Genomic DNA, 25,827 nt, shown 5'->3' with positions numbered 1-25,827 from the left:
GGGGGAACTGGGCTCAATTCTCACTGCACCTCCTCGTGACCCTAAGCAAGTTAGTTAACCATCCATTGCCTCAGGTACAAAAATCACCTTAGATTGTAAGCCCACTAGGGCCAGAGAAAATACCTGCATATATAATGTATACGGTGCTGCGTACATCTAGTAGCACTATGGCAATTATAAGTAGTGGTAGGAGTCCTCATTTTCATGGAAAATAATGGGCATAGATTTGAAAATGTAATATATGTATATTTTTTCCTCCACCAAACTAAACATAGGCTTGGCAATGCCTCTTCTAAACACAGCTAGCAGTACTTTTATGTGCCGTGAGGGAAAGCACTTTTCAGAAAACCAAATGACACATGTAAATCAGTATTTATCCATGCGGTTGGCTTTCAAAATTGTCCTCAATACCCTTATTAATACCATGCAATAGTGAGTTCCTTCCTCGTTAAGATGGAACTTCTGTTCTTTTTTATTTGGACAATGTCTGTTGTGTAACATAGAAATAATTCAAAACTAACTTAAGACCTAAATTCAATCATAATTTATAACTGAAATACATATTTTTATTAACTCATTTTATACAGATATTCTATATTTCTACTGTTCAGTAGATTTTCTGCACCTGGTAGCCCATCCATATTTCACTCAGGCAGTATAATTGATGTAGTTCCATCTGAATACGAATCCCACATTGAATGCAAGGGCAATTAATCTGCTCTACAGTACATTAGTCCAATCAATAAAGTGACAAATTCCTAGACAAAGTATCAAAACAGATAGTTAAGAATAATGGCAGATTGTCCAAAAACTTGGCAAAATTCATGACACAGAAAAGATACAAAAGTTCAATTGCGCTCTCAAAACACTGACTAGTAATGCATGCAACCATGATCTGCTTATTTTAATTTAACTGGACTTTCCTTCAGACAAGTGAAAATTCATAGAAACAGTGCATTAGATTATCAACCCTATATTAAATAAAAGCTGCAGAATTCACAGAATATTTTTACATATTTTTTTATACAAAGGTTGCTTTGCACGTATCGTTCAAGTCTTTTTGCTTTGATTTAGCAGTAATCATGGATGGGAGATCTGACGTCCTGTAGACTCCTGTACGCATCCTCCCCTGGCAAGATCTCAGTTCCGAAATATAGCCTTCAAAGCTGAGGTTGCCCTCTGAATCCTCTGCACTTCCTTTTTTGCTTTCTTCCAGCTGGATACCATCCACATCAATTATTCTGTTTGCAGGGAGTTGATTGTTTGGCTGAGTAGAACCACCATCTGCTTGTAGGTTTCTGCTGGTCTTGGGTTTATCAGAGCTTTGGTCTCGATAGCTTCCTGTGGTCTCCAAGGAAGCTTTCTTCTGCCCATGACTTGCACCTGCCAAAGAGTAGCAAAACAAATCCTTTTAGACTGCATTTAAATAATGAATTGTCAACATCACATTGTGAAAATCCTCTTTGGTTGTACCCTCCTTAAGCTCCGATGCCCAAAGGTCCGACACTAAAGCCAACAGCGCAGACCCCACAGTGCAAGAGCAGTATAGAAACCTGACTCTCCAATGCTCAAAGGAAATAGTATTCAAATTATGGGACCCTTTTACAATGAGACGGTAGGGCTATCGTTGGGTTTGCACATGGCAAATTGGCCATACTGTCGTGCTCTCCCAGAAGCCCAGTGGTAGTTCCGGGTCTGCCGCACATCATTTCCGGTGCTAGAAAATAAGAGTCAGTAAGGACTCCAGCAGTAACTGGCTGCACAGCAATTTATAAAATACCACCTGGCCATTTACTGCCTCTGTAATGGCAGTAAAAGGTGGCCTCCGCATGCAGCAATCCCATGTGCCGATACCACCGTGGGCCACTTTTTATCGCCACTTGGTAAAAGGGCCTCTAAATGAAACTGAAAGCAAGGGAGAGGAATGTGGCTGGTGCATTCGCACAAATTTAAACAAAAGCATTCAACTGCTTTCAAATAGCAACCAAATACTTCATATACACTTGCATTACCATGCTATCCCAGGCATATGATTACTCTAATGCAATCACAGAAATCGTGGTAAACAGAAGGGAAAAGCAGGCAAGACTAGAAGGGCAAGCACATATCAGTGACGCTCTTCTGCACCTTTAAATATAAGCTTTACAAAAATTGTTTTCACTTGAAAGGCTCATATTTAAGTGCAGAAAAACAGGCGCCGATGTGTGCTTGCGCTTTCTGTTTTGCTCAGACCCACACACATATGTTTCTCACTATCAGCATTTATAGACTGCACAGGCTTCTTTCTGTTTCTAAAAGAAGACAAAAAACAGAAGTTTAAAGTGAGAAAGTCTGATGAAATTCTCTCTTCAAAGTCTTCAATGCCACCCCCAAGCTGGAGGTAGGTTTCCAGCTTTAAGGGCAGCATTTGTTTCTGCACTGTTCTCCGAGCATTGGGAGAGAATAGCAAATGACCTCATTAACATCCGTTTGAGTACATTTAAAAACAATTTGCGGCCATCTTTAGCATGCGTATTGTTTCCTGTGCTAGAGCCCTCTGAACATTCTGTGCACATTAACGTGCGTGCTAGTCCGGCGCCAACTGCCTCTAACGCCAGCATTAGGATTTGAAAATCGGTCCCTTAGCCTTTAAACCTGCAGAAACCATTAACATGATTCAGACTACAAGCAAATTAACAATAGTTCAAAACAAGTTTCAAATGTGTATAATCGTCATAGAATTTCAAGGAATCTACTCTACTACTACTACTACTTAGCATTTCTATAGCGCTGCCAGGGTTACGCAGCGCTGTACTCTAGTGGTCTCAAGTTGTAAAAGCAGCACTTAGATTGAAATAGTTGCAAACAATAATTGACAGAATGAATAAAGACTAGGACTTGATTTACTAAAAGGTGGTACTGTGTTAACAAGTGGTAACTGGTTCCCAACCAGCTGGTTTTTGGCCAGCCTGGCTGGTTTTTCCAAAAAGAGGCTGGTGGCCTGCAGGACAGAAAACTGGGCAATGTAAGTGCCAGTTTTCTGCCAGCTGATGATCACTCTCAAGTTTCTTCCTGCTTCCCAATCCACCCACCCCCCCCCCACTCCTTCACACTTGCCTTTATCAGCAGCGAATAATGCACACTGCCTCGGGCTGGCCCTGGAGCTTTCTGTATGCCATGTCTCACCAAAGCAGAACCAGGAAAATGAGTTAGAGGGACCAGCCAGAGGCAGGTGTGTATTAATTGCTGTTGCTGCTGATAAAGCGAAGATACTTTCCTGTAGCAGGTATTCTCTGAGGACAGCAGGCCATTGACGTCATCCACATCTTCCAGTGCAGAGCTTAAACAAGCCAATACAGCTTTAAGAGCATGCACAGTGTCCCCACCATGCATGCGTGAGGGTCTTCCTGCCCACTGCGAGAGCAAAGGACCATCAGTACAGTACATAGTATGGAATCAACTCCAATGGGAGGTGGGAGGGTATATGAGAATGAATGGCCTGCTGTCCTCACAGAACACCAGCTACAGGTAAATATCTTCGCTTTCTCCGAGGACAAAAGAGCCCTTTATTAACAACTGCTCACATAAAAACTAAGATGGCCACCAAATGAGAGGCATGGTGAGAGGCTCCAACCCAGCCACCCTCCTGGACCAATCTGCTGGGCCCTGAACTGAGTGATATCTCACAGAAAGTTGACCTTCTGAGTAGCCCATGACAAATTTGAACAGCAATTCAACATAAAATTTCCATGCTTCTTGACACACCACCAAACGCTAATGTTGTATTATCAGTCTAGCATTAATCTGTGACGTGAATCTACAAATTGTGTTTGAACGCCGTTTACCTCATCTGATAGATGATTGTATTTTAATATCAGGCTAGCACTAATATCTGGCAACAATTTACAGAGGACTGATTTTCGAATGTTGATGACCTTATCTGACATTTGATTTTGTTTTTGAATAATAGTGGGATACAAGAATGCATAAATAAATAAATAATATTCTCATATGTAGGAATCCCTACCTACAAGGCTCACCAAAAACAACCACCATTGGTCAACTGGACCTCGCAATGGCGAGGGAAAAATAGTAATTAACCTGAAATTACATACAACTGTGTGAGAATGTTGACTGGAACAGAATAAAATGGGCCGGGGGGGGGGGGGGGGGGGGGGGTGGAGTTGGATTTTAGACCCCAAACAAATTCTGCAGAACTGTCTGTCCAAACCGACTATCTCGTTGGGTATCCTGCTCAAAGCAGAAGTGAGATGTGAACAAGTGGACTGAAGACCACGTCACAGCCTTGCAAATTTCTTCAAAGGAGGCTGATCTCAAGTGGGCTACCGATGCAGCCATGGCTGTGACATTGTCAGCCTTCACATGACTCTCAAGAGTTAGCCCAGCCTGGGCATAAGTGAATGAAATGCTCACTTGCAGTCCAAGGTGTGCAGGGCATGTTTGCCAGGCTGGGCATGAAGTTTGGGAAGGAATGTTGGAAGAACGATCAACAGGTTCAGATAGAACTCCAACACAATCTTAATCAGGAACTTAGGCTGCATGTGAAGAACTACTCTGTTATGATGAAACTTAGTGTAAGGTGGATCCACCACTAGAGCCTGAAGCTCACTGACCATGCTCGCTGAAATAACAGCCACCAAAAACAAGACCTTCCAGGTCAAGTACTTCAGATGACAGGAATCCAGTGGCTCCAAAGGAGCTTTTATCATCATGGGTGAGGACAACGTTGAGGTCCCATGACACGGGGAGGTTTGCCAGGGGGATTTGCCAAAACCAAACCTCTCGTGAAGCAAACAACTAGAGGCTGTCCAGAGATGGGCCTACCCTCTGCATGGCGATGGTAAGCACTAATCACACTAAGGTGAATCACTCAGAAGATTTCTCAGGCAATGCCCATCTTGAGTGACCACTCATGTGGGTGCATGACCCTGCTTAGTATGTCAGCCAGGATACTGGACTTGCCCGCCAATGGCAACCTGATTGTTTGAATGAGTACAATTTGGTCGGACAGCCAATCTCTGAAAGCCTATAGAGAGCTCCAGATTGCCCATAGCTCCAGGAGGTTGATCTGAAGATCTGATTCCTGAGCTGACCAAGCACCCTGAGTGTGAAGTCCATCCACATGAGCTCCCCACCTAAGTCGGGATGCATCCATCAACAGCACCTTCTGGGGCTGAGGAATTCAGAATAGATTAGAAGTCCCACAATCATATTGGACTGAATTGTCTACCAAAGTAGAGACTGAACCAACTCTGGTGTTACTCGGATGACATCCACTAGGTTCCCCAAGGCTTGGCACCACTGGGAAGCTAGGGTCCACTGAACAGTTCTTATGTGAAGACATGCCATGGGCGTGACATGGACAGTGGAGACCACGTGGCCTAACAATTTCCTGAGCTGTGACCTGCTGTCTGGTTCAGACCTGAGTGATAAGAGTGCAAGAGAATTGCCCTTGGCATAGGGAGAAAAGCCCGGCCTGCTGTGTGTCTAGCAGGGCTCTGATGAACTCCAGTTGCTGAACAGGATGGAGATGAGACTTGGGGTAGTTTAAAATGAACCTCAGTAGCTCCAACACCTGAACAGTTCTTTTTTTTTTTTTTTTTGTACCCTGCGCTTTCCCACTCATGGCAGGCTCAATGCGGCTTAGGTACTTATTTGTACCTGGGGCAATGGAGGGTTAAGTGACTTGCCCAGAGTCACAAGGAGCTGCCTGTGCCTGCAGTGGGAATCGAACCAGTTCCCCAGGACCAAAGTCCACCACTCTAACCACTAGGCCACTCCTCCACTCTGCATGGACTCCTGATCACTGCCCTCTAACGTGCTCTTCACCAGCCAATATTCCAGATTGGGGAACACATGGCCTCACGGTCTGGTAGCGATGCTGCGACTACTGCAAGACACGGTGAAACCTCTGGGAGCTGGCATAAGGCCAAAAGGCAACACACGGTACTAAAAGTGATGTGTCCGAAGCTGAAATCGAAGGTACTTCCTGTGACATGGAAGTATCAGGATGTGAGTGTAAGCATCCTTTAAGTCCAGAGAGCATAGCCAATCATTTTTCTGAATCATGGAGAGAAGAGTGCCCAGGGAAACCATCCTGACCTTTGACCTATCTTTGAACAAGAATTTGTTTCAAGGCCTTTAGGTCTGTTTTCTTGGGCACTGGGAAGTACCTGGAATAGAATCTCTGCCCTTCTTCCCCTGGTGGAACGGACTCGACCACATAGGTCCAAGTCAGAGACATTCAGCCAGGAGAGTCTGTGCATCACTATACTCTGGACAGAGATCCTGGACATCACATCAAATGTGTTATAAGCGCCCCTGGCTAAGAACTTTCTACATGCCTTCTGCTGCTTGACCAACTGAGTCGGCCTGCTCCTCTGGGAGAGAATCCACCAAATCAGACATACTGTGCACCAAGTTCCAAAAGTATAGGCTCATGGAGAGCTGGTAAGATTGAATATTGGAGTTGAGCATAGAGGCCTGATACAGCTTCCGCCCAAAAGAATCCTAGGTTCTAGCCTCTCTGCCAGGGGGTGCCAAGGCATAGTCCCTAGATCTCCTGGCTCTTTTGAGTGTGGATTCTACCACCAAGGAATGATAAGGCAACTGAGGCCTGTCAAACCCTAGGGAACTATGGATCTGATACATGGTGGCTATCTTCTTGGGCATGACAGGGACCGACAGAGGGGACTCCCAATTCTTCAGCTGAACATTTTTCAGGATCTGGTGAAGAGGGACCATCACAGCCTCTCTAAGTCCATGACCTTGAACAACTCAAATGAATGGGAATAGCAGCCACCATTTCCTGAACAAAATCTTAAGGCACTGGTGGAGACTTCCTCCTTTCCTCTGGAGGGGAGGGGATCAGATCCTCTCCAGAGGAAAGGAGGGATACCATAGGGCTCCTCCTCCAAGAAGTACTGTGGATCCTCATCATACTCCCACAAGAACTCTTCATCGGTGGGCCGAGACCAAGCCTACCTTGAAGCAGAGGAGCCATGTCCTTGAGAAGGGCGTTGAGGTGTCAGTTCCATCCTTGACTCCAACAAAGCCTCCTCCACTGACATTGAAAGAGTGCCAACTTGGGTGGCTGTCGACACTGGTGCTATATGCAACACTGGCGTCGGAGACCTCACCGCAGGCTGAGAGCCTTTCGTGGCAGCAGCAAGAGGCATGGCTGGTGCCGCCGATGCACACTGTTGTAAAAATCATGCCAAGAGCTCAGGGAGCATAGCTCAGATGCACTTATCCAGAGAGGCCACTGGGGAAGGCTGGGGTGTCAGTTCAGAGGCAGACTGCTGAACTGCAGGGGTTGAGATGGGTGCATGAAGACCCATGTGTCGGCACCTCCCGTATGGAGGGGGTGCAGTACTCCCAAAACCAACACTTCTTGGGTACCGAATCCCTCGGTGCCCCAGAGCTCCCAGCACTCTGCATCGAAAGGGATCGATGCTGATGCTTCTTGGCTTTTACCCGATGCTGGTCATCGATGCTCCTTGGTGCCAAGGATGATGTCAAATCCCCACATCGCCTTGGGTTCGGGTCTGATGCTTACTAGTCCTAGGAGCCCTGCACAGCAGTCGGCATCGAGGCAGGTGGAGACCCACGATGCATGTCCACTCCCAGTGTCCAAGACAGGCCTTTCAGTCATACGGATCAATGCACCCAATGCTGAAGCAGCTAATCTAATTTAATCTTCAATTTGTAGACTGCAATAATCTCAGCAGCATGTTCAAGGCGGGTAACAAAAGAGTAGGAATTACAGAGAACTAAATCATATTAATATACAATTCAAATTTACCAAACAAGAAAGTCTTTAGTTTTTTATGCAAGTGCATATAATTAGTCTCAGAGCAAATTTGCAAAGGGAGAGTGTTCCAAATGGAACTTCAAATTGACGCTTAATTTGAATACCCTTAAATGATGGAGATTTCAATAAGAACTGATCGCATCATCTTAATGAGGAAAAACACAAATCAGGGAACAGTTGAATTAGCAGACTGGAAATGTTACCATATAAGACTTGAAACATTGTACAAACAACCTTGAAGACAAATCGTGCCTTAACAGGAAGCCAATGAAGCTTTTGGAGTTAAGAAGACACTCTATCAAATTTCTTCAGATGGAAAACTAAACATACTGCCGTATTTTGAACTAACTGCAGTTTATACACTAGCTTGGCATTTAATCCAATATAAAAAGAATTACAATAGTTCAGATGAGACAATTCCAACGTCTGGACTAATAAAGCAAAATGTGATTCTAAAAAGTTGTCTCGGGTGATAAAAAGTGCATTTCCACAATCTTTTAATTTGAGAATCATAGGTAAGTTCAGAATCGAGTATCACTCCCAAAACTCTTGATTCTTTCCAGTGGCGTAGCCAGAAGTCAATTTTTGGGTGGGCCAACATGTTGGATGGGTGGGCACTAGACAGTGGTGTGCTGGTAAATGTTTAACAACAGGCTCTCTCCCCGGTCCACCTCTGCGCCCGTCCACCTCCCCTCAAAATTGCAGAGCTGGCTATAGCCGGGGAGAGAGCCTGGGGGGGGGGGGGGGCAATGCATTACTGTCTCCAGGAAACAAAAATTAAATGATCCCAGGTTCCAATTTAATTCATGTTTAATGTGGGATAAAATGCCATAAATAAGTAAATAAATATAAACTTTTAATATTGAGCACCTGATTCTCAAAGTGGACATATTCCAAACACTATAATGAAAATAAAATGATTTTTTTCTACCTTTGTTGTCTGGTGACTGTTTTTCTGATCATGCTGGCCCAGTATCCGATTCTGCTGCTATCTGTCCTCTTAACTCCATTTCCAGGGCTTCCTTTCCATTTATTTCTTTACTTTCCTCCTTTCTTCTTCATTTCTTGCTCTATATCCATAAGTAAAAGCTGGGTCCTCTGCAGACTTGACTGTCTAGTGGATCCAGCTTCTGCCTATTTTCTTCATCCATGTGCAGTTTTTCTCCTCTCTTCCTTTTCCCTCATCTCATCTCCTTCCTCATTCTTCCATCCCCTCCATCCATGTCCAGCATTTCTTCTCTCTCCCTTCCCTCTCATCCATCCATGTCCAGCAACCCTCCTCTCCCCTTCCCTTCATCCCGCAACCCTCCTCTCCCCTTCTTCCACCATGTCCAGCAACCCTCCTCTCCCCTTCCCTCCATCCCGCAACCCTCCTCTCCCCTTCTTCCACCATGTCCAGCAACCCTCCTCTCCCCTTCCCTCCATCCAGCAACCCTCCTCTCCCCTTCTTCCACCATATCCAGCAACCCTCCTCTCCCCTTCCCTTCATCCAGCAACCCTCCTCTCCCCTGACCTCTCCCCTTCTTCCACCATGTCCAGCAACCCTCCTCTCCCCTTCCCTCCATCCAGCAACCCTCCTCTCCCCTTCTTCCCCCATGTGCAGCAACCCTCCTCTCCCCTTCTTCCACCATGTCCAGCAACCCTCCTCTCCCCTTCCCTCCATCCAGCAACCCTCCTCTCCCCTTCCCTTCATCCAGCAACCCTCCTCTCCCCTGCCCTCTCCTCTCCCCTTCTTCCACCATGTCCAGCAACCCTCCTCTCCCCTTCCCTCCATCCAGCAACCCTCCTCTCCCCTTCTTCCACCATGTCCAGCAACCCTCCTCTCCCCTTCCCTCCATCCAGCAACCCTCCTCTCCCCTTCTTCCACCATGTCCAGCAACCCTCCTCTCCCCTTCCCTCCATCCAGCAACCCTCCTCTCCCCTTCTTCCACCATGTGCAGCAACCCTCCTCTCCTGTCTGCCCTGTTTCCTTCCGGCCCCCCCGCCCCCGCCGTACCTTTAAATATTATAGTTTTGCTGGAGTCGCGGGCAGCCGGCATTGAAGACATCGGCAAGCTTTCGCCGGTTCCAGCAGCCTTCCCTTCCCTCATTGCAAGTCGGATGATGGCTCCGCCCTCGTAGAAACAGGAAATACGTCAGAAGAGGGCGGAGCCATCATCCGACTTGCAAAGAGGGAAGGGAAGGCTGCTGGAACCGGCAAAAGCCTGCCGATGTCTTCAATGCCGGCTGCCCGCGACTCCAGCAAAACTGTAATATTTAAAGGTACGGCAGGCGGCGGCGGCGGGGCAGTGGCGGGCTGAGGAGGCAGATGCGGGATCGGTGCTCAGCCTGCTTCCTCCGCTCCGCTGCGTCCACTGCTGGGTGGGCCTGAAACAAAACTGGGTGGGCCTGGGCCCACCCATGGCTATGCCCCTGATTCTTTCTCCACCATTAGGCTTTTCCCTGGAGCCAATTTTTATTTATTTTATTTTTGTTACATTTGTACCCCACGCTTTCCCACTCATGGCAGGCTCAATGTGGCTTACATGGGGCAATGGAGGGTTAAGTGACTTGCCCAGAGTCACAAGGAGCTGCCTGTACCTGAAGTGGGAATTGAACTTAGTTCCTCAGGACCAAAGTCCACCACCCTAACCACTAGGCCACTCCTCCACTCCAATGGTATTAAGTCTGGAATTCTTAGTAAAGAGTTGGTAAATCAAAAAACTTTAGTTTTAGCAGAATTAAGTTTGAGCATATTTCTTAAAGCCCAGTACTGAATTTTATCAATACAATCAGAAACGGGTATAAAAGTGTCATCTAAAGAAGGACAGACTGGTAACTAACATCAAAATTTCATCAGCATAAGAAAACAGACGAATACCGTTGATAAAGGTAACTAAACCTGGAGAGTTCATGAAAAGATTATATAACATGGGGGATAGGGGAGAGCCCTGAAGCACCCCACATGTCGAATTCCAGTCTTCAGACAGAACCCCACCTTTCCAAACCTTATAAGTACGATTACCCAAAAATTCAACAAACCAATTCAAAACAGAATCCACTAACCCCAGTTCACTTAATTTCAACAACAATAACTCATGATCTACTGGGTCAAAAATTGGGGATATATCAAACTGCAGTAATGACATCTGCTATCCCTTAAATAATCACGAACTATTGTTGCCAGTGTAAGAAGTAGAGATTCAGTGCTGTGCTAAGTACGGAAACCAAACTGTGTAGCATGAAAACAAGAGTGTGAATCAATGAACTAAGATGGTTGTTTACTGACTAAAGTCTCCATCAATTTTGTAATCAAGGGAATACTGGTGATGGGCCGAAAACTAGAAGTAAAAGATAAGTCCAAATCCTTGGATTTAGGTATCGGTGTTAATACTATATGGCCCATCTCATGTGGAAATTTACCAAACCATAAAAAACTGTTAAAAAAATTCACAAGACATAAAACAATGCTAGATGGAGGATAAGCCATTAAATAGGAAGGACAGATGTCCAGCATACAATAACACAGGGCCGTGCCTAGGGTCTCTGGTGCCCCCCTGCAGACTATCGGTTGGCGCCCCCCCCCCCCCCCCCCGGTCCAGCAGAGCAGGAACAGAAGGGAGCAGGCAAGTAAGCCGGACCTCAGGAAAAAATAGCACTGTACGTATCCCTCATTGATAAGTCTCTGACTCTAAAGTTTAGCAATTTCATTAAAGCAAAATGTATTTTCACATATCACATCCTATCCAAGGAGAATGTTTTATATATGTCACCCGTCTGTGGTAAAACTTCACACAGTATCAAAGTACCTCTAATATGTAGTCGTGCCAGCCGAGGAAACTAACTGCTCAGCTCACAAGAGACAGAGTGAACATAAAATAAAACTTCATCCTTAAAAGATAATATCGGATGAATGCATGAAGGTGAATATGAATTCCTGTGAATGGAATCAATTTGATTTACAATAAATCCAGATACTACTCCCTCATATATATAACAAAAAATTATTTAAGTGGAATGGAATTATTTGACTGTACTGGTAAACAGAAAGAAATACTCTATTGCATTCTAATCTCCTTTGCATCAAAGGATATAATTCAGATCAAACATTTATCTCTGATCAACTATCTCAGATCAAATATTTATTTCAGATCAAATATTAAGGTTTCTTTGCTTACAGTCACTTAAATCTACCTAGCCTTTATATAGCTTATAGGATTTAAACACTCTTAAACTGAAATTCACCCTTTTCTATTCTTCATAAACTTCAAGTAATCCTGAAATATTCAGATCCTTTTCTCACTAGAGAAACTTCAATCGCCACCAATCTCTTTTCACTTATATTTTCTCATTTACCACAATCAGGCACTCTTTTATAACTTCAGTCAACAAACACAGGAAGTCACAGCTGGATGTCTCTCTTGGCAAAGGACAGCTCTCACTCTGTTCACTTCCCGGGCAGATTTCTTAACAGAAGCTGATCATCCAATCAGAGAGCTCTATTTGAATGCAGATTAACATACAGACACTCATGGGAATGTTTAGTGAAAAACACCGGACTAATTTGCATATGATTTAAACAAATCTGAGCATATGACAACAAAGTACAGACTCCCAGCACCTGAATTCTGCAATTAGATTTAAGGCAAATACTTTTAAAACTTATTTTTAGCACTTTTAAAATTTCAGGTTCTCTTTAATTTGAATGCTGTTTCAAGCTCTGAAACTCACCCTGACTGAGGAGCTAGCCCCAAACTGAAGCATAAATAGCAATCTGGTTGTATTCTCATGTAACTTGAAGAGCGTGCCTGCCTCAATTAATACTGCTCCTTTGCATGAAAAGGGGAGGGCAGTGGAAATAGGAGAATCACAAGTTCAGGTGAAAGATTTTGCAAGTGAGCAGACGGAAGGCAAGCGCTCCCCCCCCCCCCCGCGGCGCTTAGCTTACCTCGCTTACTGCATCAGCACGGCCCTGCAATAACAGTTTGAAAATTTAGGTAACAAAGAACTTACAACTTCAGGAGTGACTGCTTTAAAATTATCCCACAACTGATTAGCAGTAATACCTGATTGAGAATCTTCAAATTTTTCAATCTGGCATATTTCTGGAATTCAACAATGAGTACTCAAAAGATCTTCCCTAATACTTACAGTTTTATTACAGAAAAAGTCAGCTAAGGCCTGAGCAGATGGTTGAGAACCTATAGAAGAAACTGAAAGGAGCCATCAAGTTCACAACAGCTGAAATAATTTTTTGGAATCAACCTGTTCAAAACCTAGAACAGAAGCATAATAGGGTTTTTTTTTAGCTTCAGAAACATGAAATTTGTAAGATTTCAGGGCATTTCTCCATTTATATTTAATATCAATATCCCTGTTTCTCTGCCAACATCTCTCTGGCCTTCTGCAATTCTCTCTCCTCTCTAAGACAATCATGAAACCAAGGTGCTGGTTTAGAGAAACTAACTATCGAGTCTTTAGTTGTGCAGTAGTTTCTATTGCTTGGTCCCATCTTTTTTTCTGCTCAATTGGATCAGTAATAAAATGATCCAACCGATCATAAATCAATGACCAGAAAATTTCAGGGTCAACACTTGCTCTAGACTTGACCAAATGCCAAGATTGAAATTTAGAAGCTGATGTCATCGCTATGTAAAAAGTAAAATCTGCTTTACAATGATCCAACCATGGAACTGCCGACCATGTAATATTAGTAATCAACTGTGAAGGATAAGAAATCATAAAATCTAGGGCATGACCCTTTTCATAAGTAATATCTTGTGATGGCAGGTCAAGATTATAAGAATCTAAAAAATGTTTTAAACTCAACTCTAAAATCAAAATCTTGTTCTAACGGCAAGTTTAAATCTCCCCAAATAATCAGTCTATTACATTGCATAGTGTAACAGTAAAAAAAACCTCATATATGGTACCCTGAATAGAGACCCATGAACCAGGTGGATGATAAGAAGTAATAATCGCAGGGCTTTTATTTGAGGGGGTAATTGGGGGTACTGAGTATCGGCACCTTTTCCATAGTCTGCTAAAATTGACTCATGGACCCCAAGTTTTAATGAAAGAGCTCAGGCTCTACATACCAATTTTGCCTTGTCATAGATTCTGTGACTGGTGTCTGCCTATTGTGGAGTGGGTCCCTCAGTGATATCACCCCACCCCTGAAGGATGGCCTAGCAGTTGAGTACCGGCACCTTTTTTGCTAGAAAAAAACCACAATGAATAATCCTATTGAGTCTAAGGTAGAATATAGTTCATTCTGAAATCTGCAAAACATATATTCTAAGTCTCTTAAAGCTGCAGAGTCAGTTAGGCTTAAATGAAAAAAATCTTTCATGAATAACAGCTAACCCACCTCCTTTTATTCCTAACCAAGGAGAATGTAAGATACTGTATCTTGGGGGAACTAGATGGGATAATTCTGGACAGTTAACATCTGTTAACCAAGTTTCAGATAGAAAAAAAAAAAGCCTAAAATTGCATAATAAAAAGAGCTTGTTCTTTACACATCTAACTTTAACATAAGAACATGGTTCAGGTGTAGTTGAACTACTAGTAGTTATTCTATAATCAGAAGGAATAGTACCTAAATTCTAAAGATTTCTATACGAATATCTTGACCCTATTTTACAATGGGTTCTATTCCCTATAATTGGTTCAATATTTCTAACAGAACATGAAAAACAGTCTAGTAATTGTGGTGTTTTAACAGAAAGCCAGACCTTAGGTTTAAATGTAAGCCTTGTGGAACAAACCACCGGAATAGGATGTCCAGTGGTGTCTGTATTAATCAAACCATTCGTGCTTAATAAGACTATAGTACAATAGAGTAAGAGCTTCATGATAGTAAAAGAAAAAATATTAGCCCTTACAATCAAAGTTCAACTGCTAAGTAATTATAGTGCATCAGGTGCGCCCTGCCAGGTGCCATGCCGCTAGGTGCTTCAATTAAAAATAGCACTGTAATAACGTCAGAGAGGGGGCGGAGTGACCCCCACACTCAAACCTATTTGATCCTGTAAAACTCTGTCCCTTTAAAGAGCAAAAGAACAGCGTTCTTGGCAGCAGATGGAAAGCTGAAGCAGAGAGGAGAAAAGCACAGCAATGTGCTTCAATTTAAAAGAGCACTGTAGAAATGTCAGAGAGGGTGCAGAGTGACCTCCCACACTCAACCCTCTCTGATCCTGTAAACTCTGTCCTTTTAAAAGTGTAAAAGAACAGCGTTCTTGGCAGCAAATGGAAAGCTGAAGCAGAGATGAGAAAAGCTCAGTTAGGTGCTTCAATTAAAAAGAGCGTTGTAGTAACGTCAGAAAGGGGGTGGAGTGACCTCCAATATTCAACTGATACTGACACCGAGGTTTTGCACTGGGCTCCAAAAAGTATTTCTCTTTGAGCCTCTCTGGCCAGCTGGAAGGAGTATGTTCAGGCCCCAAACCAAGAATGAGTGTCTTTGCCAGAAATGGTCCTATTGCACTGGCTACAGCGCTTAAAGCCAGCTCTGTGTCTCAGCTTTGCCTATGGCCCCGCCCTCACTTCCTGTTTCTGGAAGGGCAGGACCAGAGGCAGGGCTGAGACACTTGGAAAGGCAGTGTGAAGCGCCGCTCGCCTTCAGTGTGGACGCCGCACCCCAAGGTAAGAATTTTTAAAATACAGCCAGCACTTAGGAAGGCGAGGGGCTGCCGGAGGACAGGTCGTGCTTGGAGGGCAGAGAGAGAGAGGGAGGGAGGCGCAAGGGCTGGCAACTATACAGAGTTCCCTCGAGGGCAGGGCGATTACGAACACTACACGGCTTCACTGCCATGCTGCCACGGAGTCAGCTTCAGAATGTTGGAGGTGCGAATTATTATATTAGATGTCCTAGCTCCGTTACACACCATTGGTGGGGAAGACCAGGGGGTTCTATGGATGTAGAATCTGTTTGGCTTTAATACTGCATGAGGCAAGTATATGTGTGTTTGGGGGACTGAGGCTCAATGGGGTCTAAAGAGTGCAACCTCTTGTACTTCCCCACCCTCTAGCCCTCAGTGTGGCCTGCAAGAGCTGAAGCCTGCATTTCTGCCCTTGCTGCAGTTAATTGTTGGAAGTGGGGCAGGGGCAGAGCATGGGAGCCTCAGGTGGCAGATTTTTCTCTTTCAAAAACGTGGCATTCCTTATGAATCAGATTTTCAATGGAGGAGATAGAGACAAGGACAGCATCTAAATTCAAGAAAGCATAGAAGAGGCCCAATAGATCTCGAAGTTAGAGAAGGATCTGTAGTGCTGGGCTGTTCGATTTGATGGACAAACTGGATAGGGGTCCTATAATCTTTTTCTGCAGTCATATTCTATGTTTCTATATTTTACCATCTGGCAAAACTCATCAGTCAATTACATAACTCTAGCACACGGAGAATGAGTTGGTTCAAAATTGCTTAAATGGATTCTCTGTTTGGTTCTGAGGAATACTACAGATGGCATAAACCAATCATTTGAGTTTTCATTATTCATGGCTTTCAGCCAGGCATTCCCAACCATTAAAAATGATTTAAGGTTCATTTTCAAAACAAAAAAATGTCATAAGTTTGTAGATGGATGTTTTTCTCTCAAATCCCAGTTGCGATTTTTGACACTCCGATTTTAGAAGTTTTCTCCACAGATTGTCCAAATTTCAAGGGTGCGTGTTTTGGGCAGGACATGGGCATCACCAAAAGATAGACATTTTTCTGCGATAATGAAATAAAACGAAAACGTCTCGGGCCAACATTAAGACTTTTTCTTAGACCTGTTTCAATCATGACCAAAAGGTGCCCTAATTTACCAAATGACCACTGGAGGGATTAAGGCATAACCCCTCCTTACTCCCCAAGTAATCACAATCTCCCTCCCAATCCCCTAAAATGTGACAGTGGCAGTACATACCAGGCTCTATGACAGCTTCAGATATTATGGCCATTCCTATTAGACCAGCAAGCAAGTCCCAAGAGTAGCCTAGTGGTCGGTGCAGCAGATTATAGAGAAGGGGACCCAGGTCCGTATCCCAATCTAACAGGTATACTTGTGGTGGAACATGTGAGCCCTTCAAAAAATACTAAATACCTACTGTACCAACATGATGTAGGCGGCGGATGTGTGCTGCTGCTGCCGCCGGTGAAGATGCTGAGGTGGATCAAGGGGGTTGCTGGGCCATGGATGAGGAATCAAATGCTAGATCCGAGGGCAGGAGAGAGCGAGGTGGCTGCAGCAGCTGAACTTTTTTGGTGAGCCAGGCAGGCTGGGCCATAACTTCAACACTGCTGGGTGTTAATATTAGCATTAGCATATGGCCATTTAAAAAAAAAAATTACTGCAGCAGCACTTACCACCTCTTATACAGGAGGCACTAAGGACTCCTGCGTAATGGATAACTAATTAGCGCAGCAGTGATGGCACTAGCTGGTTAGTGCATCCATGTCCATTCTCTGCCCCAACAACACACCCCCTCTAAAAAATAAATACCGTGTGCTTAACACACGCAGATGACAGTCCTAATGTCTACGAAATGATGAAGCCTCACCTATTCGGAAAGGCATACCCGACTGACCCAAATTAAATGCCTCAACCCTGCAGCACTTCACTATCAAAGATCGTATTTGTCTTGTCTTTTGTTGGTGAGCCCTTATGCCCCGCACGGCCCGAAGGACCTCAGAGGACAGCCGTGCAACCCCGACTCTTCACCCGCAGCGGCCGCCGTTCACCAAGGGTTGAGCCCCCAGCTGCAGGCGGCCAGCAGGACTGCTGGAACCACGGGGTTGTCGGACTGACCTGGCTAGCAATCAACAAGCACAGTCTTTGGATCGCGGCCAGCAAGGGCGGCTAGCAATTCTGTAGATAATATCAGCACAGTCTTTGGATAGCGGCTAGCAAGGGCGGCTAGCAATCCTGTAGATAACCTCAGCACTGTCTTTGGATAGCGGCTAGCAAGGCGGCTAGCAATCCTGTAGATAATCTCCGCACAGTCTTTGGATAGCGGCTAGCAAGGCGGCTAGCAATCCTGTAGATAATCTCGGCACAGTCTTTGGATAGCGGCTAGCAAGGGCGGCTAGCAATCCTGTAGATAACCTCAGCACAGTCTTTGGATAGCGGCTAGCAAGGGCGGCTAGCAATCCTGTAGATAACCTCAGCACTGTCTTTGGATAGCGGCTAGCAAGGCGGCTAGCAATCCTCAGCACTGTCTTTGGATAGCGGCTACGGAAACAGAACCGGAAGCGAAGTGTCAGCTTAGCTTCCTTCTTTAAATATCGAGCCCTATTAGCCGCCCCACCCTCGTGGAAGAAGACCACCAATCCGGCCCCGGGAGTCGGCAGAGCCTCCTGGATTGGCGCTGCCCGACCTCCCAGGTGGAGCCACTGCCTCGGCCCTCCAATCCGGGGCCTGGTGGGCGGAGCTCCGGCGCGGGAGCGAGGAAGACCCCGGTGCCCGCATACCAGCGCCGCCATCTTGAGCGGCGCGAACCTCGCCTCCACACCCGGCGATAGCAGGGCCGGTGGTCGCTGTCGCCGACCGCCGGTCTTGCGCCGACCCGCCATTCCTGCCACAGCACCCACCCCCACTCTGGAGCCTCTGGAACGCCATCCCGCACCGCGGAGGCCGCTGACTCCCGCCCCCCACGGCGGGACAGCAGGTAGGAGCGCGGTGGGACGCGACAGTATTGGACATTAACAAACCCTTCTACCTCTAACCCAACTTGACTGAATCTTATCTTCCCCATCCCACTTTAACATCTTTTGTACTTATCCCCTACTGGCAAATGCCTTTACGGTATTATGTAAGCCACATTGAGCCTGCAACTATGTGGGAAAAACGTGGGATACAAATGTAACAAATAAATAAATAAATAAAGGTGAGCCCTCAGGGCTATTGTAGTGGTGTCAAGTGAGGTACAGTAGGTTTTTCTCTGTTCCTGGAAGGCTCACCATACAATATAAGGGGGTTATGGTGAGATGTATACCTGGAATCTTTTATGTGAAGTCCACTGCAGTCCCCCCTAGACTGCTTCACCGATCTGCTGGGATGTCTGTATGGACAGTCTACTAAGAATGATGGTCCCCAGACATCCCAATGGCTGTTTTTTGGGTGTTTTCCTCCTGGACATTTTTTTCCCAAAATGGTCCCAAAAGAAAAAACGAACACATACCCTGGGATTCTATATATCATGCTGAGATTTCTGAGTGGAAATCAAAGCATATTTCATAACAATGTGCATAACTTAATTAGTTAACAAGCTAATCAGTGCTCATAATTGGATGTTAAACAATTAGCACTAATTGGCATTAATTAGAATTTATGCACACTACTTGCTAAGCATATTCTGTAATGTGGTGTGCATAAATATAAGTCACATAGTTGAAAAGTGGGCATGGTTATAGACATGGAATGGGCAGGTCAAGGAACTTTCTAAGATCTATGTGCATTATAGAATACACCTGCTCCATGCCTAATTTGGTGTTAGGATTTACACCATGTTTTACTTGACTGTGACTAAATTTAGTCGTGTGGGCCGGCACTCAGCGTATTCTATAAATCACGCAGAAATTTAGGCTTATTCTATAAAGTATGACTAAAAGTGTACTTTATAGAATACGCCCAAGAAAATTTTATTTTGGCACCCAATTTTTAGGCATATAAATTTAGGCATATAGAATCTACACCAAAATGTCTAGAAAAAGGTGATTTTTGAACTAAAAAGAGACATTTTTCAGGTTTGAAAATAGTTATGTTCACCACTCGATTTTTGGACATTTTTAGCAAATTAGACTTGACGTTTTATCGAAAATGCCCCCTTAACATATTACAATTAAATGGAAGGAAGAACAGAAAGATTATTTTGGCTGCAGTCAAATACATTATACAATTATTTATCCACCTCTGTTTCTCTCATTGTAGTGAGACACTAAACTTAGAATATAAGGCAGGTTTCTAAACATGAAAGCATTTTCTGCATTGACTATACTATATATCCGTCTGATCAACCAATGGGTTTTATTTGGTTATATACCAGTCAATATTAAAATTCTATGGTCAGCAGTCATTTCTAAGCGCCGACCCCAGCATTGAAATAAAATCCAGATATTCATCTCCGCTTTCTAGATAGTGGGTTTAAAAAAGGTTTGGACAAGTTCCTGGAGGAAAAGTCTATAGTCTGCTATTGAGACTGACATGGGGAAGCTACTGCTTGTCCAGGGATTGGTAGCATGGAATGTTGCAGGGTTCAGTGCGGTTTACATTCTTGGTGAGACAAAAGCTGATAATGTTAGTGTGAGTTATGAGAACAATTAGAGACCATTGGTGTAATGCATGAGAACAAAAACATTAAAGGAAAGGATAATGGATGATACTAGGAGGTAGAAATCAATGGATTGTTATGAAGCAGTCCTTGGGAAGAGAAAGGTTTTTAGCCTCTTCCTGAAGCTAAGGTAGCTGTTTTCTATTCTTATGGCAATAGGTAGAGAGTTCCATATTTTAACTCCAAGTACAGGGAATAGAGAGCTGAAAATCCTCTGATTTCAAATTGTCTTTTGAAACGGTGACACTAGCATCAGTTGTTCTTTCAGTCTGTTAGACTGGACCAAATGTAGCGAAGTGGTCTTAGTCTGCAGTTCAGAGGTGAAATCCTATAAGATTTGAAAAACTAAACAAGCAGCTTTGAACCTGAGTCTTTCTGCTACAGGAAGCCAGTGCAGCGAAATAGGATACTGGGCTAGATAGACCATTGGTCTGACCCAGTATAGCTATTCTTATGGCTGGGGCTGAATATTTGGATACAGTGGTGACCGGTGTCATTATCTGTATAGCAACAGTATTGAATCTATTCTTTGGACAGCTAATTGGATAGTACTAGGTCAGCCTTTTTGCTGTCTTGATTTTATTCTGATAGTTATCTGGTTAGTGCTACCCAGATAACTGGAAATTCCACACTAGCTCTGCCCACAGACCACCCCAGCTCTATCTGGATAGTGTCAAGGAGGTCTGTAAGGATATTCAGTGGCATGATCCAGATAATGCCTCTGAATATCCCAGTCAGCAGCACGTATCTGGATTGATTGCATCTGAATATTTATTCAATAATCTTCAAAGTGGATGAAGAAGACTGAAGACCAAAGCATTTGTAATGCACTTCAAAGTAGGCTTATTAACCTTGCAACAAAAAGCAATGGTATACAAGAACATAAGAATAGCCATACTGGGCCAGACCAATGATCCATCTAGCCCAGTATACTGTTTCCAACAGTGGCCACGTACCTAGTACATGGCAGAAACCCAAAAAGCAACAACATCCCATGCTACCAATCCCGGGACAAGCAGTGGCTTTCTCATGTCTACCTCAACAGAAGACTATGGATGTTTCCTTCAGGAACTTGTCCAAACCATTTTTAAACCCAGACATACTAACAGCTGTTACCACATCCTCTGCCAGAGAGTTCCAGAGCTTAACTATTCTTTAATGAAAAAATATTTCCTCCTATTTGTTTAAAAATTATTTCCATGTAATTTCTTTGAGTGTCTCATGGTTTTTGTACTTTTTGAAAGAGTGAAAAATCAATTCACTTTTACCCATTCTATAACACTCAGGATTTTACAGACCTCAAACATATCCCCCCCCCCCCCCCCCCTCAGTCATCTCTTTTCCAAGCTGAAGAGCCTTTTAGCCTTTCCTCATATGAAAGGAGTTCCATCCCCTTTATCATTTTGGACCCTCTTCTTTGAACCTTTTCTAATTCTGCTGTATCTTCAGTGATCAGAATCAAACGCAATACTCAAGCTCATAAGCATACTAAGAGGAAAAGAGGGTGAATATTTAACAGTTGGTTTAAAACATTGTCTTGTCTACTCTGTGTACTGCAAGGAAAATATATTACTGTAAATATATGTGACTAGATTTAATGTTGAATTTGTTAGCAACCTTACAAGGCAGGAAGCCCAGACATCTTCAAGCAGTCTGTTTAAGATGTGTCCCCTCCCCCCCCCCCCCCCCCCCCCCCCCAGGGCAGCATGGACAAAAATACAGCTATAATATAAACAATATATTCACAAGAGAAGAGGGGGATTCTTAAAAATGACAGATGAACTAAATTATTTGAAAACAGATCACAACATGATTAAATAACTCTTTGAAGTAATGTGACATACTCCTTAACAATGTGCTATTATGAAAGGAAAGAAAATATTTTATCACTTGCAATAAAACAGAATATAAATTTTACAGATAGCTCTAACTCCAACATATATGGTCTCAATTTGTTTTTGCACTGACAGACAGATACTCAAAACTATACCACCCAGTCAGCGCTGCAAAACAGCTCCCTAATGTTCAGCACTATTTAGATTGCATATTTAGATGCTATGTCAGCGCTGAACATTAGGGAGCTGTTTCCAGTTCTACGGGAGAATTGTGCCTGACCATCTTCAAAGCCCTGCTCAAAGCCCACCTCTTCAATGTCGCCTTCGGCACCTAACCACCATACCTCTATTCAGAAATCTAGACTGCCCCCACTTGACACTTTGCATTTTAGATTGTAAGCTCTTTTGAGCAGGGACTGTCCTTTGTTAAATTGTACAGCGCTGCGTAACCCTAGTAGTGCTCTAGAAATGTTAAGTAGTAGTAGTAGTAGAATCTGGCCCCAAGAAAGGCTTACCACAGTACATGCTAGTCTCTTGCAGTAATTTCCCCGTTTGCATGTGGTAAATATTTTTAAAATCTTTTTTGAAGGGGTAGGTCATGGGTGGAAAGTGAGTGTAGGTTGGAAGCACTAACCAGTTAGTGCATTCACATAATCCAGCGTTAACCAGTTAACATACTATAAATGCGGGAACACTTAGCATCTCCTAAATAGAAGGCAGTAAGTACTGATCCCTCTAAGCTGAGCTGAAGTCCAACACCTATAGTCATGCCGGGGGGGGGGGGGTGCTGTTTCTCTGTCACGTTTTCAATAGTGAGGGATAGGCAAGTTCTGCAGGACTCCAGGGAATCTGCCTGTTCCCAGTGATTGAAAACACAATATTGAAACATCAACCCCCACTGGCTGCAATGCACATGGAGGACTCCCGCTCAGCTTAGAGGGAACAGTGGCAGTAAGTGCTTCCACGTTAAATAAATGGAGTGGAGGAGTGGTCTAGTGGTGGACTTTGGTCCTGGGGAACTGAGTTTGATTCCCACTTCAGGCACAGGCAGCTTCTTGTGACTCTGGGCAAGTCACTTAACCCTCCATTGCCCCATATAAGCCACATTGAGCCTGCCATGAGTGGGAAAGCATGGGGTACAAATGTAACAAAAAATAAAAATTAGATCACAACCTACAAATAAAGAAATGGAAAAATCCTTATTTTACCCACTGCAGTAAAAATTGGCTTCATGCACTGGAAAGGATTTTGCTGTGGCTTAGTATAAGGGCCTCTAAATGAAGAGTTTGTAGATTTTTGCCTATGAATTTCCAGGGAAAATAATTACATCCACTGGTATGAAATAAACATGTTAGGGGGAAAAACAGGATATATAACCTAATACAGTGTATTTTCTGCAGGTTTTAGGTTTGCATTAATTTTAATTAATACAGTTTTGTTCTTAAAGTAATTGTACTATTCAGACTATTCATAATAGGAATTTTGCTGGTTTCTTTGATTTAGAATGGAAATTTCTGTAAAATCCTCTTTTATATGACTATGGTAAATAAAGCTCACACAAAAGATCTATCGCTGTTATAATAAATCAAAGCAACTTTCATATAAGAAGGTATCTTCGGACCATCAGAGGCGGTACTCTACTGATAAGTATTGGTGCAGTAACAATTTCCACCTTTTTCGTCATCGGGTCATGGTTTTATATATTTAGAAAAAGTTTTAATTTTTTTTAGGCTTTTACACAGCGCTCCATAAATGCTTAAAATTAAAGTAAGTCTGTACTTATCTTTAGATAAAGGTTTTAGAGGACTTTAAATCCAAACACGGTTCATATGGGGCTGTATACCGACACGTGTTTCACTTCAGCTTTTTCCAAGGTAAGCCCCTGTACTGGAAATTCTTCATTGGTTCTTTTCTTTACATGGGCTTACCTTGAAGCCTCCGATGGTTTGAAGATACCTTCTTGTATGAAAGTTGCTTTGATTTATTATAACAGCGATAGACCTTTTGTGTGAGATTATGTAGTATTTCTTGCTGTAGAAGGATATTTATTACATTGTGGGCATTTCTAGTTACTTATGGTAAATAAAGACCATCTTCTTACAAATGTATGTGAAACTAGATCTGTCACAGAATCAATTGCTCTGAGAGCCAGTAGGGTACAATTCAGCTTTGTACCTTAGCTCTGCTCTTGCATGTCCATGGTAGCAGAGACAGGAGGGCGGGCAGACAACCAAGAAGGTCTAGACCAGAGATAACTCTGATTCTCGAATGCCACAGGTAGATCAGATTTTCAGGATATCCACAATGAATATACATGAGATAGATTTGCATACAATGAAGGTAGTGCTGTTATCCAGCTACTGTTCAGCTTGCACTCACTGAGGTTTCTATCCTATGTGGTGGTACATAGTAACATACTAAATGACGGCAGATAAAGACCTGTATGGTCCATCCAGTCTGCCCAACAAGATAAACTCATTTTACATGGTATGTGATACTTTATATGTATACCTTAGTTTGATTTGTCCTCGCCTTTCTCAGGGCACAGACCGTAGAGGTCTGCCCAGTACTGTTCTTGTACTAAGTTCTGAAGCTAACATCGAAGCCCCTTAAAATTTACACTCCAGCCCATCCCTATCTATTCGGTCACGATCAGGGCGTAGACCGTAGAAGTCTGCCCAGCTCTCGTTTTGTTTCCAATTACCGGCATCGCCACCCAATCTCCACTAAGATTACACGGAACCATTCCTTCTAAACAGGAGTCCTGTTTATCCCACGCATATTTGAATTCCATTACCATTTTCATCTCCACCACCTCCCACGAGAGGGCATTCCACATATCCACCACCCTTCTCCGTGAAAAAATACTTCCTGACATTAGTCCTGCCCCCCTTCAACCTCAATTCATGTCCTCTAGTTCTACTGCCTTCCTGTCTCCAGAAAAGGTTCATTTGTGGATTAATACCTTTCAAATATTTGAACATCTGTATCATATCACCCGCTTCTCCTTTCCTCCAAGGTATACATGTTCAAGTCAGCAAGTCTCTCCTCGTATGGTTTGCAACAGAAATCCCGTACCATTTTCGTAGCTTTTCTTTGCACCGCTTCCAGTCTTTTTACATCTTTAGCAAGTCATTTGGTCATGGGAGGAGCCAGCATTCGTATTGCACTGGCCCCCCTGACATGCCAGGACACCAACCGGGCACCCTAGGGGGCACTGCAGTGGACTAACTGATGTACTAACTGAATGGAAAAAGGCATGCAGTGGTCACTAACCACCTCCCACCCCGAAAAATCTTTAAAAACTTTTTTTTTTTTTTTAAGAGTATGGGTGAAGGACTTCCTTCGCTATGCCTCCATCCCTGTGATGGCAGTTGAGGACGTCCTTCGCTATTTATTTATTTAGATTTTGCTCACACCTTTTTCAGTAGTAGCTCAAGGTGAGTTACATTCAGGTACACTGGATATTTCTATGCCTCGGTCCCTGCAACGGCAGTTGAGGACGTCCTTCGATATGCCTCTGTCCAAAATGTGGGTGTTTGTGAGAAGGATGTCCATGCCTGTTATGCCTCTGACACTCCCTTTATTTATTTGAAATTTGGATCACAAGTAGCAGCAGTGGGATTTGAACCGGCCACCTCTGGATTGCAAGACCAGTGCTTTAACCACTAGGCCACTCCTCCAGGCCATTCCACTTCCTTGCAATTTGGCCGTCCCTGTGGGGGGGCAGTTGAGGACGTCCAAAATGTTTGAAAGGACGTCCACGCCTTCGTTATGCCTCTGCTGACACACACATACCCCCCCCCAGGGATGGCCAAATTTCAAGGGAGTGGAGGAGTGGCCTAGTGGTTAGAGCATTGGTCTTGCAATCCAGAGGTGGCCGG

At 43.8% G+C, this 25,827-nt stretch overlaps 1 protein-coding gene across 1 annotated transcript in view; it reads right to left on the bottom strand.

The window, feature by feature from the left end:
• Window positions 1-590: 590 nt before the first annotated feature.
• The window catches only part of RGS12 (regulator of G protein signaling 12), a 331,188-nt gene continuing 305,951 nt past the window's right edge, over window positions 591-25,827 (bottom strand). Inside the window, exon 18 of the mRNA XM_030191139.1 lies at window positions 591-1,383. Within this exon, the coding sequence (XP_030046999.1) occupies window positions 1,022-1,383 (362 nt within the window). The 3' untranslated portion in view covers window positions 591-1,021. The remainder of the gene's footprint in view (window positions 1,384-25,827) is intronic.

This window comes from Microcaecilia unicolor, chromosome 2 (assembly GCF_901765095.1).
Source record: "Microcaecilia unicolor chromosome 2, aMicUni1.1, whole genome shotgun sequence".
Lineage (NCBI taxonomy): Eukaryota > Metazoa > Chordata > Amphibia > Gymnophiona > Siphonopidae > Microcaecilia > Microcaecilia unicolor.
Note: the sequence above shows the minus strand (reverse complement) of the source record. Positions and strands in the feature narration are given on the sequence as shown.